This window comes from Vigna unguiculata, chromosome 2 (assembly GCF_004118075.2).
Source record: "Vigna unguiculata cultivar IT97K-499-35 chromosome 2, ASM411807v1, whole genome shotgun sequence".
In the NCBI taxonomy this organism is placed as follows: domain Eukaryota; kingdom Viridiplantae; phylum Streptophyta; class Magnoliopsida; order Fabales; family Fabaceae; genus Vigna; species Vigna unguiculata.
In genome coordinates, this window is record NC_040280.1 from 31,770,954 (window position 1) to 31,789,235 (window position 18,282).

The 18,282-nt window shown below is 35.5% G+C and overlaps 4 protein-coding genes across 4 annotated transcripts; 3 read left to right on the forward strand and 1 right to left on the reverse strand.

The window, feature by feature from the left end:
* Positions 1-107: 107 nt before the first annotated feature.
* Positions 108-4,704, forward strand: LOC114174682 (FT-interacting protein 3-like). The gene is made up of 3 exons (XM_028059510.1): positions 108-740; positions 832-910; positions 1,393-4,704. The coding sequence occupies exon 3, from the start codon at positions 1,465-1,467 to the stop codon at positions 4,495-4,497; it is 3,033 nt and encodes a 1,010-aa protein (XP_027915311.1). The 5' UTR covers positions 108-740; positions 832-910; positions 1,393-1,464; the 3' UTR covers positions 4,498-4,704.
* An 857-nt stretch (positions 4,705-5,561) lies between these two features.
* Positions 5,562-7,469, forward strand: LOC114174230 (probable xyloglucan galactosyltransferase GT20). The gene has a single exon (XM_028059025.1). The coding sequence runs from the start codon at positions 5,657-5,659 to the stop codon at positions 7,313-7,315; it is 1,659 nt and encodes a 552-aa protein (XP_027914826.1). The 5' UTR covers positions 5,562-5,656; the 3' UTR covers positions 7,316-7,469.
* Positions 7,470-8,550: 1,081 nt separating this feature from the next.
* On the reverse strand, positions 8,551-9,550 carry LOC114172405 (protein YIPF5 homolog). Its single transcript, XM_028056897.1, has one exon. The coding sequence runs from the start codon at positions 9,472-9,474 to the stop codon at positions 8,728-8,730; it is 747 nt and encodes a 248-aa protein (XP_027912698.1). The 5' UTR covers positions 9,475-9,550; the 3' UTR covers positions 8,551-8,727.
* Positions 9,551-13,218: 3,668 nt separating this feature from the next.
* LOC114172250 (probable glutathione peroxidase 8) lies at positions 13,219-17,700 on the forward strand. The gene is made up of 6 exons (XM_028056842.1): positions 13,219-13,391; positions 14,056-14,132; positions 14,288-14,349; positions 16,707-16,825; positions 17,182-17,349; positions 17,439-17,700. Exons 1-6 carry the CDS (start codon positions 13,338-13,340, stop codon positions 17,469-17,471), a joined length of 513 nt encoding a protein of 170 aa, XP_027912643.1. The 5' UTR covers positions 13,219-13,337; the 3' UTR covers positions 17,472-17,700.
* The last annotated feature ends 582 nt before the right edge of the window (positions 17,701-18,282 follow it).

Here is an 18,282-nt window from a genome sequence, read left to right on the forward strand (position 1 = left end):
CGATGCGATGCGATGATGTGATGATGTGATACAGGAGTCATACATAAGATGAAGTTGGGTGCATGGTAGCATCACCATAACAATAGCATCACATTTTACATTAGCAGTAGCAGAGAAGCGAAAGTTACGAAACTAGAAAAATAAAACAAAAAGGACGAGTCAGAAACTGAACCACGGGGAAGTCTTTGTCCTTTTGCATCTACCATTGGAGACAGTGCTTGTCTCTCTGTGTTGTTGCCATTCACCTCTCTGAACTCACAACCGTAGTGAACCGTAAAATACAACGCCATTGCCATTGCCACTGCCATTGTGGTCACCCATTTCATTTCACTTTTTTTTTGTTGCTTCCTCCTTGTCTCTTCCACATACTCTCCAATGAACGAGGTGTATTCTTCAGTATAACTGAGCTATCGTTTTAAGCTCTCCATAGCTAAAGCACACTGCTTTTTCTCATTATCTTTTTTGTTTTTTTTATCATTCACTGTTATCAGAGACCACCCTTCATTTTTTATCTGCATCGTGCATGATGTTGTTGTTAAGTCATTTTTTTTATGAAGTTTTAAATTTGTGAGTTGAATCCATTCACTACGCAAAGCTCATGTGTATGCTCCGTGTTTAATGGATCACTAACTTGGAGCTGCAAAAACATACAGTGCCACATGCTGGTTTCTTTAGATGCGTGTACATAAATAGTTCCACGAGGGGTTTTGCACATGATCGAGCTCGATCTATAGGAAGAGGTAAGTGTTGACCCCATTTTGCTTTTTCTTCTGCCAACCCGTTGTATTTGATTATATTTTGGTAGTCACGAACTCTGCTTTTTATTTCCAGTGGCTTGGCTTTCATTCATTGCTCACTGAACAGAACAAGCAAAGATCTTCCTGAACTTGTTGCTCTCTAGCTCTCCAAGGTGATGTATCAGTTATAACTTCCTCGTTTGCTTCCATTAGAAAGTTTTCTTGCCGCTCAGAAAATTTTCCCCTTATTCAGTATTTTTTTTTTATTCCTTTTATGAAAGAAACAGTGGCTGTTGCATGGCCCCTCCGCCCAAACTATTCCACTATCATGCATCATAACATTCAGTGCACACATCTCTTGATTCAAGCTCTTTACCTTATTGAAATGTTCCTACTTCTTTTAGCTGGACTGTGTTTTCTGTGGAACTAACAGATTTTTTTACTTTGCCACGGCAAATAAAGTCTGACACGAGGTTAAATCTAAATATAACATGTTTAGAAGTTTCTTTTATGTATTTAAATGCAGAATATAAGCATAAACAAGCATCTAGAGAATCATGTGAGATTTTTACTCGTATAGTTAAGCAGCTGTGTCTCTCATCTTTGAAATTTCAGTTGTTTTGGCATGAGTTATTTATTCCTCTTCTGTTTGTAGGTATCTACAGTGACCGTGTAGTTCTTACTAAAATCTCATTTGGAAATAGAAACTAGACCACCAGGTTTAATTATGAACCACTTCAAGTTGGGCGTAGATGTGGTTAGTGCTCACAATCTATTACCTAAAGATGGACTAGGTTCATCCAATGCCTTTGTGGAACTTTATTTTGATGGCCAGAAGTACCGTTCGACCATCAAAGAAAAGGATCTTAACCCTGTTTGGAATGAGAGCTTCTACTTTAATATATCTGACCCTTCTAATCTTCACTATCTCTCACTTGAGGTGTATGTCCACAGCCATTCAAGGGCTACTAACTCCACTTCATTTCTTGGCAAGGTTAGCCTTACTGGGACTTCTTTTGTCCCATACTCTGATGCAGTTGTCTTGCATTATCCATTGGAAAAGCGTGGCATTTTCTCTCGTGTAAGAGGAGAGATTGGTCTTAAAGTTTACATCACTGATGACCCAACCATAAAATCATCTATTCCAACTCCTGTTGTTGATTCCGTGCCAACTAATAATCCTAGCTCAACACATGCAGAAGTTCGAGCACCTGCAAGCGCCATGGCAAACAGTTTGCCAAATGAAAAGGTCGAGTCAAGGCACACATTCCATCATCTTCCAAACACAAACCACCACCAGAACCAGCACCATCACCAGCAGCATTCAACTGGCTTTGCTGATACTCATTATGTAACAAAATATGAAGCTGATGAAATGAAATCTGAACCACGACCCATGAAGCTAGTACGTACTGGTACATCAGTACAACCAGTTGATTTTGCACTTAAAGAAACAAGTCCATATCTTGGCGGGGGAAGAGTTGTTGGTGGTCGTGTTATTCATAAAGACAAAACAGCTAGCACGTACGATCTTGTAGAAAGGATGTATTTTCTGTATGTCAGGGTTGTGAAGGCTCGTGAGCTTCCTGCTATGGATATTACTGGGAGTCTTGATCCATTTGTTGAGGTGAGAATTGGCAATTACAAGGGTATTACCAGACACTTTGATAAGAATCAGAGTCCAGAATGGAATCAGGTGTTTGCCTTTTCAAAGGACCGGATGCAAGCATCCATACTAGATGTTGTGATAAAGGACAGGGATCTCATCAAAGATGATTTTGTTGGCATTGTGAGGTTTGACATCAATGAGGTTCCTTTGAGAGTCCCACCAGATAGCCCTTTGGCGCCGGAGTGGTACCGTCTTGAGGACAAGAAAGGGGACAAGATTAAAGGTGAGTTGATGCTTGCTGTCTGGATTGGTACTCAAGCAGATGAGGCTTTTTCAGATGCATGGCATTCAGATGCAGCCACACCTGTTGACAGCACACATGCTATCTCTGCAGTGATGCGTTCAAAGGTGTATCATGCACCAAGGTTATGGTACGTGCGTGTCAATATTGTGGAGGCACAAGACTTGGTTCCTACGGAGAAAAACCGTTTCCCAGATGTGTATGCCAAGGTGCAGATAGGAAACCAAGTGCTGAAAACAAAGACAGTTCCGGCACGAACGCTTAGCGCACTCTGGAATGAGGATCTTTTATTTGTTGCTGCTGAACCTTTTGAAGATCATTTAATCATTTCAGTTGAAGATCGGGTTAGTCCTGGAAAAGATGAGATCATTGGGAGGGTCATCATACCACTGAACTCTGTGGAGAGGCGTGCGGATGATAGAATCATCCATTCTCGATGGTTCAACTTGGAAAAACCAATTGCTATAGATGTTGATCAGTTGAAGAAGGAAAAGTTCTCAAGCAGAATTCAGCTCCGGTTATGTCTAGATGGAGGATATCATGTTCTTGACGAGTCTACTCATTATAGCAGTGATCTCCGTCCCACAGCAAAGCAATTGTGGAAGCCACCAATTGGGGTTTTAGAACTTGGAGTACTGAATGCTGTAGGACTCCACCCAATGAAAACAAGGGATGGTAGAGGCACATCTGACACATACTGTGTAGCAAAATATGGTCACAAATGGGTCAGAACAAGGACCATTGTTGACAATATGTCTCCAAAATACAACGAGCAATACACTTGGGAGGTTTTTGATCATGCCACAGTTCTTACAGTTGGTGTCTTCGACAACAGCCAGATCGGGGAAAAGGGTAACGGTACTTCGAAGGACTTGAAAGTTGGGAAGGTCAGAATTCGCATCTCTACTTTAGAAACAGGCAGGATCTACACTCACTCATATCCATTGTTGGTTCTTCACCCAACTGGGGTTAAGAAGATGGGTGAACTTCACTTGGCAATACGGTTTTCATGCACTTCTTTGGCAAACATGCTTTACCTGTACTCATGTCCACTGCTGCCTAAAATGCACTACGTTAGGCCTTTCTCTGTGACACAGCTAGACATGCTACGCCACCAAGCAATGAACATAGTGGCAGCACGACTCGGCCGAGCAGAGCCACCACTTCGCAAGGAAGTGGTGGAATACATGTCAGATGTGGACTCTCACCTTTGGAGCATGCGGCGAAGCAAGGCGAATTTCTTCAGACTGATGACTGTCTTCTCTGGTGTGTTTGCGGTTGGGAAGTGGTTCGGTGATATCTGCATGTGGAGAAATCCTATCACAACAGTGCTGGTTCATGTGCTATTTCTCATGCTTGTGTGCTTCCCAGAATTGATCTTGCCCACTGTTTTTCTCTACATGTTTTTGATAGGGGTGTGGAACTTCAGATACAGACCAAGGTACCCTCCTCACATGAACACAAGAATCTCACAAGCTGAGGCAGTGCACCCTGATGAATTGGATGAAGAGTTTGACACTTTCCCAACAAGCAGAAGCCCAGACCTTGTGAGAATGAGGTATGATCGCTTGAGGAGTGTGGCTGGAAGGATTCAAACAGTGATTGGGGATTTGGCCAGCCAGGGAGAAAGGATTCAGGCTCTGTTAAGCTGGAGAGACCCACGTGCTACATCCTTATTTATTACACTGTGTCTTCTATCTGCGTTGGTGCTCTATGTTACCCCTTTTCAAGCTGTGGCTGGTTTGGCAGGTTTCTACATCATGAGGCATCCAAGGTTTCGCCACAGGCTGCCATGTGTCCCAATCAACTTTTTCCGACGCCTCCCTGCAAGAACAGACAGCATGTTGTAGAGTTGCTGTATACTGTAGGGCTAGTGTAAGTGATGCTTCAAATATGTTTTATCTGCTATTATTGAATGTGTTTTTATCATGTAATGTAACGCTATACTTTCTGATATTTCCTTGCAAACTGAAGCTGGAAAGGACTTCTGATTTGGATGTGGATTGCTTAGATGCATGCAAAATAGTAAGACTTTAATAGAATTATCTTTCTTCTGATGTTTGGTCTTTGACTCGCTCTTGTACATGTAAACATGAATCAAGATCTTAACCGGTAAAGGTTTTGTGAAAACCTGTTTCATTTTATCCAATTTCGTTTTTTACGAAGGAAAAAACGGGTAAGAGTGGTAGGTATAGAGAACAACAATGTCTGACTTTGCATAAAATCAAACATTTGAATACATGGATGAACGTTTATTGCATTTATGAATTTCAACCACTATGATGCCATTCTTCAGACGTATTATTATATTGGGAGCACGACTGCACAACGAAAGCACTACACATAATTAAAGCGCAACTCGACGTGCGCAATTAAGTCAACACAAGAGAAAAAAGCACTACGTGCTTGCATGATAAATGGTATAGCGACTGAAAAATATGAACGTGGCAATTGCAGAGAGTTAAATGGATTTGATTCAACTACATATTCCGAATGATCCAATACAAAAGAACACCATGACTTTTAGATGTGAGAAGTAATTAAAGAGGGGATTATTATAAGGTGTTGGGCGAAATAAATAACCTATTCTTTTCTCTTTTTTTAAGTTTTGGATAGACCACAATTATAAAATGCAGATGAAATCAACACAATATACAAAGTGAATATACACATTCATCTTCTTGTTTTAGCTAATGATATGTATGTATATATTTTTAACATAATTTTATTATTAAATGTTGACTCCATTCTGCTGAGAGGATGAATGCTAATTGCATTATGAATGTGAACCACTAAAATATGCCATCTGTAAATGTTTGGAGGAGCACAACCGCAAAGAACATATAATTTAACGCAATGCACATCTCGACGTGCATAGTGTTATTTAATCAAAGAAAAATAACTTGTGCTTGCATGATAAAATGTTAGGTGAGGAAACTATGATTAATTTTCCCTCTACTTTATAAAAAACCAGAAGTAAGGCATACTATCATTGTTCTCCCCCAGAAAATGGCAGTGTCTATATCCAGAAAAAGACCAAAATCATCATCAAGAAATCTAGAAGCTAAACAATCTTACTTTGGCCTTACAATCCTCTACAACTTTCTTAGTAGAATTTCTGCTTTAGTTTTCCTCATAATCCTTATCTACATGTGGTCTTCCTTCTCCACCTTAATAACAGGAAACATCATTCATGTTTGCTTTTCCACAAGGAAACTCGATAACCTCTATTGTCTGTCTGCAGGTACTCACCCCTCCTTTGAAATACCAACCTCCACAAACAATAATAGCTCCATTATTACCCCTGGAATTGATCAGGGTAATGCAACTGCTGAACCTGTCAAGTTTCCATATACCACACATCTGGTTACTGCTGCTAGTAGAGTAGTTATCAATGGTACAGATGAGAGGGTTGCAAATGCTGTTAAGGTCGTTGAGGAACAATTGCAAGTTCATAGATCCTGGAGGTCAAAGTCAAACAAAAACTATGCAAGTTGTGATGGTAGAGGAATATACGTTTATGACTTGCCATCCAAGTTTAACAAGGACTTGGTGGGTCAATGCCGTGACATGGTTCCATGGCAGGACTTCTGCAGCTATTTAAGTAACGAGGGGTTGGGTGAGCCAATAGCCAAGCTTGGCAAAGGATGGTACAAGACTCATCAGTACTCGCTTGAACTCATATTTCATTCCAGAGTCTTGAGGCATCCATGCAGGGTTTCTGATGAAAAGGTTGCAAAGCTATTCTATGTTCCATTCTATGGTGGTTTGGATATCTTGCGATGGCATTTCAAGAACGTATCAAATGATGTGAAGGACAGTTTGAGTCTGGAATTGGTGAAGTGGCTTGAGAGACAAGGACCGTGGAAAAGGAATTCAGGTAAGGATCATGTGCTTGTGTTGGGTAAGATTTCGTGGGATTTTAGGAGAAGCAGTGAGTCTCCTTGGGGGACTAGATTGTTAGAGCTTGACAAAATGCAAAACCCCATCAAGCTCTTGATTGAAAGACAACCTTGGCATGTCAATGACATTGGAATTCCTCACCCAACTAATTTCCACCCACATTCAGACAATGATATAATCTCTTGGCAACTGAAAATCATTAGATCAAACCGCAAAAACCTTGTGAGTTTTGCTGGAGCAGCACGGGCTAATGCAGAGGACAACACTAGGGCAACATTAATCAACCAATGCACTTCATTAGGTGATGGGAAATGTCATTTTATGAATTGCAGTTCTGTGAAGTGTGATGAGGCTGAGTCAGTAATAGAACTCTTTGTGGAGTCTGAGTTTTGCCTTCAGCCCCCAGGAGATAGTCCAACAAGAAAATCTGTTTTTGATTCGCTCATATCAGGTTGCATCCCTGTTCTCTTTGATCCTTTCACGGCTTATTATCAATATCCCTGGCACTTGCCCCATGACCATGATAAGTACTCTGTGTTTATGGACAAAAAAGAGGTGACAGAAATAAATGTGGTGGAGAGACTGGCCAACATTTCGTCAAGAGAGAGAGAAAACATGAGGAGATATATTGTATATGAACTGTTGCCTGGATTGGTATATGGGGATTACATTGCCGAGCCTGACAAGTTTCAGGATGCGTTTGCCATTACAATGAATAATCTGCTTGATAGGGTTAGCATGTTGGAGCAACCACAGAAGAATTGACTCTTTACTCTTCATTTGTTTCACACTCTCAATACGCTATGCAGTGGTTTTGATTTTTCTTTTTACTTTTGCACTTGATGCCCTGTTCACACTCACTAACAATACTTGTAACAATCTTTCATCAATAATAAAGCACCATAACATTATTAGTTTATCTCTCTCTCAATTTTGGATATATGTTTTCTCCCTTTTAGCTTATAAATATAAGCACTGCGATTAGAAAGGCTTTTTCTAGTTATAAATGTAATCACAAGAAGACAACAGTGATTGGCTGATTATGGAGCTAGCGTTACAACACTTCCATCCAATGAGTTCATCATATTTTTCTGCACAAATCTACCAAATGAATTTTCTTTAACAGTAAGGTAGCCTATGGAATTACTCTTAGGAATTGGGATTTATCCTCAAGAGTAACATGAGGAGTACAAAGTCCAAAAAAATACTGGAAAGAAAATGAAAACGAAATTGTTGTTTCTAGCTTCGTGGTTTGTATGTACATATGGACTTCTTGATTTTATCATGTGGAATAGATTCTCATATTTCATCGCATCTTTATCCCTATTGGGTATGTTTGGCTTGGATTATAATGTGAACATTGAGAATATGCCATTGCATTCTTTTGATCCAATATATAATCTAGAAGCTACCGCAACTAAGGATTGCAGACCGCATGTTTTGGTTCGCCGCTTCCCTAGACCAATTTGGATGCCAATGTAATTCATTAACCATGTACACACTTTAATACAAGGATTTTCATTTTCCTTTATTTGGTTTTAATGAGTAATAATGAAATAAATAAATAAAATCCGTGAAAAAATCTATCTGGTTGTACTATTTTTGTATGTGCAAGCATTTTTTTTGCTGATTTTCTTAACTTTAATCATTAAATAAAAGTTACAATATAAGGATATTACAATGACTTACAGTACTCTTTTAGCATCAATTGTATTCAACTAGTGTCTTTCTCTAGTTAAATTTGGAGTGTCACCTCAATACAGAATCCTTTATTACGTGGATTACTTAAGCGAAACTCCAAATCTAATTCTAATTGAAGAATAATCCTAGTAATATTGTATCTAAGTTTACCATTTACCAAAACACAACCACCTTAAATTTAGATAAGCACACAATTTGCTTTCTTAATAACTTGTGACCTTCGTTCTAGCACCATCAGTCACATAAAAACACCGTTATTGCAAGAAGATTTACCAATAGTTTTGCAAAATCAGAACAAATATGTAAATTAAATATATATTTATATATATGCCTTTGATCACAGACATTCAATCAAACTAATAACTCCATTTTCTATACCATAATACGACTGCACCAAAAAACTACAAGGTTCATAATGCAGGAAGAACTAAAACCATGGGAACAGGGATCCAAAAATCTCAGTGTCATAGACATCCCTAGAATATGACAAGTAACGAAAACAGAGTGTAAATCAAGAAAGAGGCGTACGCAATCAGTCCTCGATGTTCATCACCGCCATGAGCGAGCGAAACGACGAGACCCGTGGAAGCTCTCGTGGCCCACAGCACGAAAATCGCAGCGACCGAAAGGCGAATGAACCCTTCGACCGGTAAGAAGAGCGAGAGCGCGGAGAAAATAACCACCGGCAACATACAGTAACCGACGACACTGGTGCAGGTGTGCAGGTCGAGATTTCCTGTTCGACCGGCTAGCATATTGAAAACGAAGTAAAGGAAAATGGAAGAGACCACGATCCAGCCCAGGATCACGCCAAACTGGATCTTTCCCGCGAGCAATTGGAAGAGGCAAAATGACATGTAGAGGAGGATTGGACCTGATAGATCCGAGTCTTTGTGTACCGTGTCGTTGACGCGAAACGGGTTCAGAACAGATCTGATTTTGCTCCAGATTTGGTCCGGGTGGATCCCGAGCTCGTCGAGAAGGGGCTCCTCGTCGTCAAAGTTGGCGGAGCCACCGCCGCCGACGGAGGGGCCGGTGTAAATTGGTCCCGAGGAGGTGGACGCCGTGGCGGATCCTATGTCGAAGGACATGAATGGAATGCCGGAGTTCGGTTGGAATGGCGGTGCGGGCATGCGCCGCTGCTGGAGGTGTGGTGCCGCGCCGCCGGGATTTCCGGCGGAGGGGAAAGCCACCGGCGGGACTTTGAACTCTTTATTGGCCATGGGATTGAGATCTGTTTGAAGGAAAATAACTTATTGAAAACGTTAAAGTTTAACTTAAACTAGTATTTTGTTGGGTATAATTACTGGTAAAGCACAGGTGCTAATGTGTGATACAATCAAATAGGTACCAGTTTAAAAAAAAGTGTTAATGGTATCTTTTTTTTTAATTTTTTTAATTTTATTAAATTTTTTAAAAATCTTTTAAGTTTTTTATTTTTCTAAAAAAAAATTTGAAAAAAAAAATGTTACGTGTCAAGTCTTGTGTGTGACACTTGGTATTGTCAGTGTAACATTGCATTGTAATTATGTTGATTTTGATTTAGTCATCATATATATCTTTTTTTTTTTCAATTTAATACCTAAGTATGTGTATTTGATTCAATTTGGTCCCAATTTTTTTTAATAATTAAAATACTTTTGTAATCCATTTTTATAAAATTAAAAATAATTAAGTATAAATATTTTTACAAAATTAAGTACTAATATTTATATTTTTTTCTCTCAATTTCATACCAAATTTATTATTTGTATAAATGTTATACTAATACTTTTTATTAAAAACGATTTTTTAACATATTACTTTATTAATTACTTTTTTATTAAGTACTCATATTTTGTTAATTTTATTTTTTTTTCCAAAATAGAACAATATTGTCTCTTACTAATTTTAAACCAAAATTTCTATTGGTATGAATGTTATACTAATTTTTTTATTAAAAATGACTTAATAAAATGACTTTTACCACTAAATTTTAATATAAATATCAAATACTTAATTTTTGTGAAACTTTTATACTTAATTACTTTTAATTTTATAAAAAAATAGATTTTAATTATTAAAAAATTTAAAAAAAAATCAAAAAAAATCAAAAAAACCATAGACTGACATGTGGCACGTTGACTAACGGCGTTAGTCAACTATGTCTAAAAGGGACCTAATTGAAGCATTTTTTTAAAAGTTGGGATGTAATTGACATCTTTCTTAAACCGAGTACCTATTTGACACACTAGCCCCAAACTAAGTATTATACGAGTAATTATATCTATTTTGTTGTGTTTGTGATAAATAATTAAAAATAAATTGAAAATATAGAAATAAACATTAAATTTTAAATAATGATAATAAATATAATTAAAAAAATTAACTTGTTTTTATAATTCAATGCAATAATGTCAAAGCTATGGAATGAATAAGATTTTTTGAAGTTTTGACATATTTAATACATTAATAGAAATTTATAAAAATATAATTATAATTTTACTGAAATATTTCATTTTAACAAAAAAAATATAATATTAATTACATGAATAACAAAACTTAAATTTAAATCAAACAATTTTTTTTATCATGATTTAATTCCCTAATTTAATTCTTTAATTTTAACCAAATTTTGTTATTATTATTATTTTTATTATTAAGGGTTGTTAAAGTGAGTTAATCTTTTTCACACGAGTTAACTCATCACGTGTTGAGCTAAATATGAGTGAGTTCAATGAGGTTCACCTTTTTGTGAGTCAGAAATTTTGCAATCCAGTCTAAGCCACCATCGGTTGGTGGGTTGACTCACTTATGCTTTTTTTAAACAATTTATTATATTATTTTGTTATTTTATAGTGAGAGTTAATTGACTTAATTTATTTTTTATATTAGTAGAATCAAAGTGTTTACCTAATTCTCAAAATATTATATTTTTTATATTAGTAGAATCAAAGTTTTTTATAACTAGTCATAATAAATAATTATATCAATTTTTTTAAATTGTAAAAAATGTTGGTGCTTAAGTAAGTTGGGTTAACTTTAATCCACTTTTAAAAAACTAATTTTTTTCTCAACCCAATCCGGTTTAAACTTATAATGAATCAAGTTACCTCACAAATTTAAACCTATTTTGAGATCTCTAATTATTATTAAGATTAAATATATTTTTTGTTTCTTGTAATAAAAATTAGAATATCTCTTTAAAATTTTTACTAAATTTAGTCTCTCATAAAAATCAGCCAATTTAATGAGGGTAGATTAATAATTTATTTTATATTTGTTTTTATTGTGTCAAGTGTAAGCTTTAGACTTCATTAAATGTTACCATAAAATGCTACCATTTGTCAACATTTTAAGTATTTTAATTAATTTTGTTACTTTTAATTTTTTTTAGAAATGAGTTACTTTTTGTGATGGTTTGAATTGTATTATAAATAAATAACTATAAACTATAATACTGTATATTTAATTTCTCAATACAGAAGTGGGTCTGTATGGTTGTTTGTTGCCTCCATTAATGAATTATTACCTCTTCTTGTTGGGTTATTTATCTCTTTTTCTTTTCTTCAATGTATAAATCCCTTGCAAGTGATAGACTCATTTAATCATTAAGTTTGTTCGCATTATGCAATGGTAAATGATTTTAATCTGGGGGATTACAAAGGAAAAGTTATTCTCATTGTCAATGTTGCCTCACAATGGTACTATCTCTAACTGAAAACTACCAACCAATTCAAATGGTTATGCAGCTCATTCATTCATTATAACATATCAATTGCTACTTTAGCAAACGACAATCAATCTCCTTCATTATATGGCACATCTTACGCTTACAAAAAAACCTTAATGCACTTTTTTTTACCTTTCACTTTTACTTTTGCAGACAAGAAGATAAAAGATATCTCATTTAACAATTGTCTTACTAAATCTAACTCTTTTTCCACTAAAAATTGAACTCATGACATTAGTTTTGATATCAATTGTTAGGATTAAGCATTTATCATTAGGCCGCCAAAAGATATAATCATTAATTAGGACGTAATTCTTTTTACTTAAAAGTGTAACCGTCCAAACACTACAGTTTAATTGTAATCCAGTTCATTTAACATCTATCAGAGAACAATTAATATCACGCACAACAAAAGTCGCTGAATGCATGATGTGGAGTGGTCACTAAATAAACAAATGAATGAATATCATCATAAATAAAAAAAAATGTATTGCAGATATAAATGGAATTTCCACACTATTTCTACTTCCATATGTACCTCTGAATTGTTGTTCATCTTCGTAAAATTGTGACTACCAACCATCAAATAATTTGATTGCTTTAATTTCACGAGTTTAACTTTCAGCACCACATATCACTCAATCTAGTCTTTAAATATGAAAACTATCCTTTTACACTGAAAGTGTGGAGTAAATTAATCAATAAGGTCAAAATCGAAATTTCAATTGAGGAGTTTATCTCAAGTTTAAATAAAATAGATGCTAATCAATTTTAAGGATTTGAAAAGAGAAATTCTTTTTATTAGCATGTGCAACGGTTTCTTTTTTTTTTTAGTTATATATATTTTTAATAAGAGAGTTTAATTTTTAAATCAATATTATAAGAACATTAGCCAACAAAACTCTTTGATTAGCTAATAATGTTTAAATCATGTTTATTATCTTAAACGGAAGACAGAAATAAATACTTTGTCCCAAAATTAAATTAAATTTTCGTATAAAAAAAGATTAACATAATGTTTGTAAGTGTTAAGAATAAAAATAAAATATTAAATAATATATAACAAATATAAGATTCAAAAATATTAAACCTTAAATTTTATGTTTGAATTAATTTCATATCTCTCTCATTAACAACTCATATCTCAAAAAATAAAATAAAAAAATCTCAAAAGTAATATCACTTTGCAGGATACTCGAGATTCGGAATAAAGAAAAGTTTTGCAAACACGACAAGAACACCGCAACGTGTGCAAACATTAATGGGCACACATCTCAACTCTCAACTCTCGACTATCAAAATCGAAGAGTTGGTGGTTGCTCTTCATTCTAACGTGTCTCTTCAGTTCCTCTCCTTACCGTGCATACATACACCATGACCACCGATTCCTCCAAGGATCCAAAATCCGTGTACGATTTCTCTGTTAAGGTTCGTCTTCTTACTTCATCTCCGTCTCTGCACTAAGCTTCTTTGGATAAACTAGCACTGTTACCTACTATTTTGAAAATGGGATACATTTTCTTGTCTTTCTTTATCAACATTGCAGACAGAACATGCAACAAGTAAATCTTTCTCAAATGCAAAACGAAAGAAACATTAAATCATTTTTTTTTTCCAAAACATGCATTAACCAAACGATCATTAGTAGTATAACAATATCTTAAAAAGGAAGTTTTTTAAGATGGTCTCTCGAATAAATTTAAGTGCTTTGAGAAATTCATAAGAAGGCTTCTCTACAAAATGAGTTAGTAGTCCATGCGCTTGAAGATCAAGAGTGTTCAGATGTAAAATTATTTTTGAAGCGAGTGATTCATGATTAGACACTTCTCTATTTTAGAGAAAAAGTTACTGGCAGAACTGTGTATTTTTTTTTTTTACACAAAAACGGTTTATAGTTTCTTCTACTCTATTAATTTTAGACCTAGATATAATTCCTTGAAGAGTATTTTATCTGAAATCTCTTAAGCTGAGGTGTTTATGCATGCCGTAAGAACACAGATATCATTTGCATTTGCATGTATGCCGTAAGACACAAATATCATCTGCATGTGATAACTAAAATTCCTGTTACAATCCTTCCATTCATTTGCAGGATGCGAAGGGAGATGTGGTAGATCTCTCCGCTTACGAGGGAAAAGTCCTGCTGATTGTCAATGTTGCTTCCAAATGGTATACTCAGTTTTTCGTCAATTTTGGTTCTATTAATTTAGAGCCTTGAAATTTCAGCAGATTTTGTTTTCTACTTGTCAATAACTATTCTCACTGATAATCATATAAATGTCGAGTATATTTACAATTCTAGTTTGTTTTTCTGATTGAGACAGCGGCTTGACCGACTCCAACTATACGGAGCTGAATGAATTATATGCAAAGTATAAAGACGAAGGTTTGTATTACTGTTCCTTTTCTTGATTGTCATTTTCATCTTTAACTATCATAAAATAGCTAAGCATAAGCAATCTATGAATACATATTATTTGAATAATGGTGAATGGAAAATGTGTTTTCTCTTGTATTGGGATGCCTCTCTTAACGTGAGATGTTTTAGGTTTTTTCTTGATGTTCTTGCGTAGTCAGCCTTATGCAGCCGTCACGTTTTTCATATCCTTCCGACATCAGTTCATGGCTAACAAGGATATTGAGGGTGCGACAACTCATTTACAGGCTTTAGGAATGAATCAAAACGATGCTGAGATGGAGATCCATATTGAGCAACAGGAGGGGACTGGTGTGGAATGGTCCTTGTGTCTGGTTGGGGGTTCCTAATATATAAACCCATATGAGCACAAATAAAGATCTCAATAATAGATTTGTCTGCAAATTCTTCAAATTTTCAAACGCTTGCTTAGAAGAAAAGGAGCTTCTCGACATTATTCTGATGACCTCTAAATTTCTGGAAGTGGCTAAGACTCAAATGTTTGGCTGGCATTGACAAAAGTAGAACACAAATGGAGATTTACAGCACGACAAGAGATGAGTATGGATGTAAACAGTACAAGGAAAGAAGAGATCTCCTTACCGAAGTAAATGCTTTCTGGAGGTAGAGGGCAAAGAACTAGGTAGAAAAAAAAGTTGTCCAAGTTCGGGGATGATAATGGATCCTAATAGACTCTCAAGTAGGGAAAGTCACATGGAGCAAGTCACAATTCCAATCATGACGTGTGGGCTACTATGCTCTTAATAGAAAGCGTTGTGCTCTAATTATTACCTATAATTTTTGAAATAATTAGGCATTTAATTCTACAATTGATATCAAAGTCAAAGTTAAGAGTTTGATTTCCAATAGGGCAATTGTTATTAGAAGATTGTTGCAGGTTGCATCAATTATCTTCTAACCTAGAGCAAGTGGGTCAAGTTACAACTAAAGAGTTTGATTCCTAGTATGACAATTGTTAAGGAAGAGATTGTTACAAGAAACAAGGGACCCTCTGGCCTCTCATCAAGAGACCTAAAGCTTGTAGAGATCTGCATGGTGTAAAAGTATGCAAAAGGACCTTAGCATAGCAAGTTTGTTAGGAATTCAATTGGATAGAAATGAGCAAGATAGGCATTATAAAAGAAGGAGTGACAAACTCATTGTCTTGAGGTTTTACATTGAGGGTAGTGTCTTGTTCTCTTGTATGGGTTTCTCCATAATGCATCAGTACCAAATTTCCTTGATGTCTACTTGAACTAACTCACAAGTGGTATTAGAACTGTTAGTTTGTCTTGGCTATTGGCTTATACAAGTACGATATGTAGCGAGTGAAAAATCCTAGGTTTGTAAATTCCTTGTATTAGAAATTTTTTCTAACGAAGATTTCAAGTATTAGAAATTTGTTGTTTAGGATAGGTCATTAACATGGCAAAATAGGAGATTTTCTATAGTGATAATACAAGCATGAAAATTATACAGGCCATTAACACTATCCTTGGAGTCTCTGTTTGGGCACGAGAAAGTACTTGGGCTTTTTCATCTATGATTGGGAGGATGAAGGTTGTGTTCAACTTCCTTAGAGATAGGGTGTGGAAGAAGGTTAATTGTTGGGCAGGAAAGCATTTATCCAACACAGAAAGAGTGAAGTCTGGGGCCTAAGCATCTTAGCAGCACTTTTTTGCTACCTGCATCCTTAGTCAAAAGATACATTGGACGATTAACTCTTTTTTGTGAGAAAAATTCAGAGGAATGGATTTGCGACATATTCACAACTTTAATCTAGCCATGCTGGGGCAGCATAGCTTTTAGTAGGTATGAACTACAACAGTTGTTATTGAAGTTGATTGTAGAGCTTTTGTGGGCGGAATTCAAGGTAGATTCACATTTTTTTTTAATTAGGCCTGTTGGTAAACACATGTACACAGAAGCATAGTTATTTCCTGAACTTTGAAATGAGTTTTGTTAGGAGACAAGCAAATTGTGCAGTCCACCAACTTGCTAGAGTGGTACAATTTTATGCTAGTTGCCATTACATACCACATTGTATCCACCATTGTATCAAAAAAGAAATTATTGTAGTTGCTGTCAGTTGTTGTAATTGATGTATTTTTAAATAGCGTAAATTGATCAAATACTTCATTACCTCTTTGTGCTGATAATTTTCCTGCTTGGAAAAACCCTGTCATATTGTAGTTGCTGTCAGTTGTTAGGGGGGAACCCTGTTTTGGGCAATGTTTCTGTGATACATTGCTCTGATTATCTTTGTTTCTCTTGTCTTGTAAATAAGTTTAATTAATACAAATGACTGGGTTGTTGAACTTGCACAGGCTTGGAGATTCTGGCATTTCCATGTAACCAATTTGCAGAGCAAGAACCAGAAAGCAATGATAAAATTGTGGACTTTGTCTGCACTCGTTTCAAATCTGAATTCCCCATCTTTGATAAGGTTGGTCCACATGCATTAACTATTATTCTTAAGCACCCAACTCGCCAAATAAAGAAACTATTATTCTTGTCTAGTGTTTTTAGACTTGTAGCTAAAGATCTACTCTTAAATCTATGATCTGTGTCATCGTTGGCTTTATATTTTCTGCTTCCATCCTAATCCCTCGTTATGCTCTCTATAGAAAAGATTCTCTTAATTATCTTCAACTGCTTCAGGCTATTTTTGTAGTAACGTAAATTCTGCATGCTTGACTAGTTAATTGTACCAAAGTATGTGATTACTGCTATTCTTCTAAATTTTGCTAATAACCGTGGCATGCACTGATATTATATATGTCTCATTCGTTTTATTGCTAGATTGAAGTGAATGGAGACAATTCAGCTCCTCTGTATAAATTCTTGAAGTCCGGCAAGTGGGGTATTTTTGTTGATGATATTCAGTGGAACTTTTCCAAGTTCGTGGTTGATAAGAAGGGACAAGTAGCGGATCGTTATTATCCAACGACTTCTCCTCTCAGCCTTGAGGTCAGGACTAAATTATTCTTTAAATTACTTCATATGTTTTATGTTGCTTCTATTGTAATTCTCATGCCATCTTTTAAATTGTAATGCAGAGAGACATTCGTCAACTTCTGGGTATTTCGTGAAGGTACTGGGAAGCGAGTATATGGCGAATGTGTTGTCTTCTTTACTTCCTTAACAGCTTTGTCTCGAGCCAATGTTATGCAATATGCATAGACTTATGTTATGCTTAATCTTGTCACAAATAATGGCTTCCTTCTTTACTTTCGTGTTTCCTTTAACTTCTCTCCAATGTTATGCAATATGCATGGACTTGTGTTATGCTTTAAATATGCATCTCTTTAGTTTTTTTAACCCTCTGTCTTCCTTAGTTATAAATTTTTCACCTGTGCAAGTTTCAATTTTTGACGATTTTTTAACTGATTTTATCTTTTATAAATGCTTCATTTTGAATGTTACTTTCTAAAAACTCCCACAAAAATTAATAGAAGCGTACTATTACAAAATTATGCGTCATAACAGTTCTTTACGAATTATAAAAATAATACAAATGACTAAAAGGAATGTTACTGTTCAAAGTTATGATCACTTTTCTTTACAGAAAAACAACCTTAAGGGTATGTTTTAACGAAAGAAATTTAAACAAACAACTTCTGTATTATCCTTTAGTTGTTTGTATTAAAGTTATCATTATCATAACTCCAAAATAAGTAGCCTACAATTTCAACTCAGATTTTTTACTAACATGTGTTTATAATTGCATAATTAAATAAGCAACGATCACATCTTTCCATAAATAGACTAAGCACTAGATGTTTACAAGGATATTAAAAGATTAGTCTATCACTTAATCGATTGGTGTGCAGCTTGTAACACCAATAATTAATAAACTTCTCTTTATTGCATCGGAAAAATAATGATAGTCCATTTAAAAAA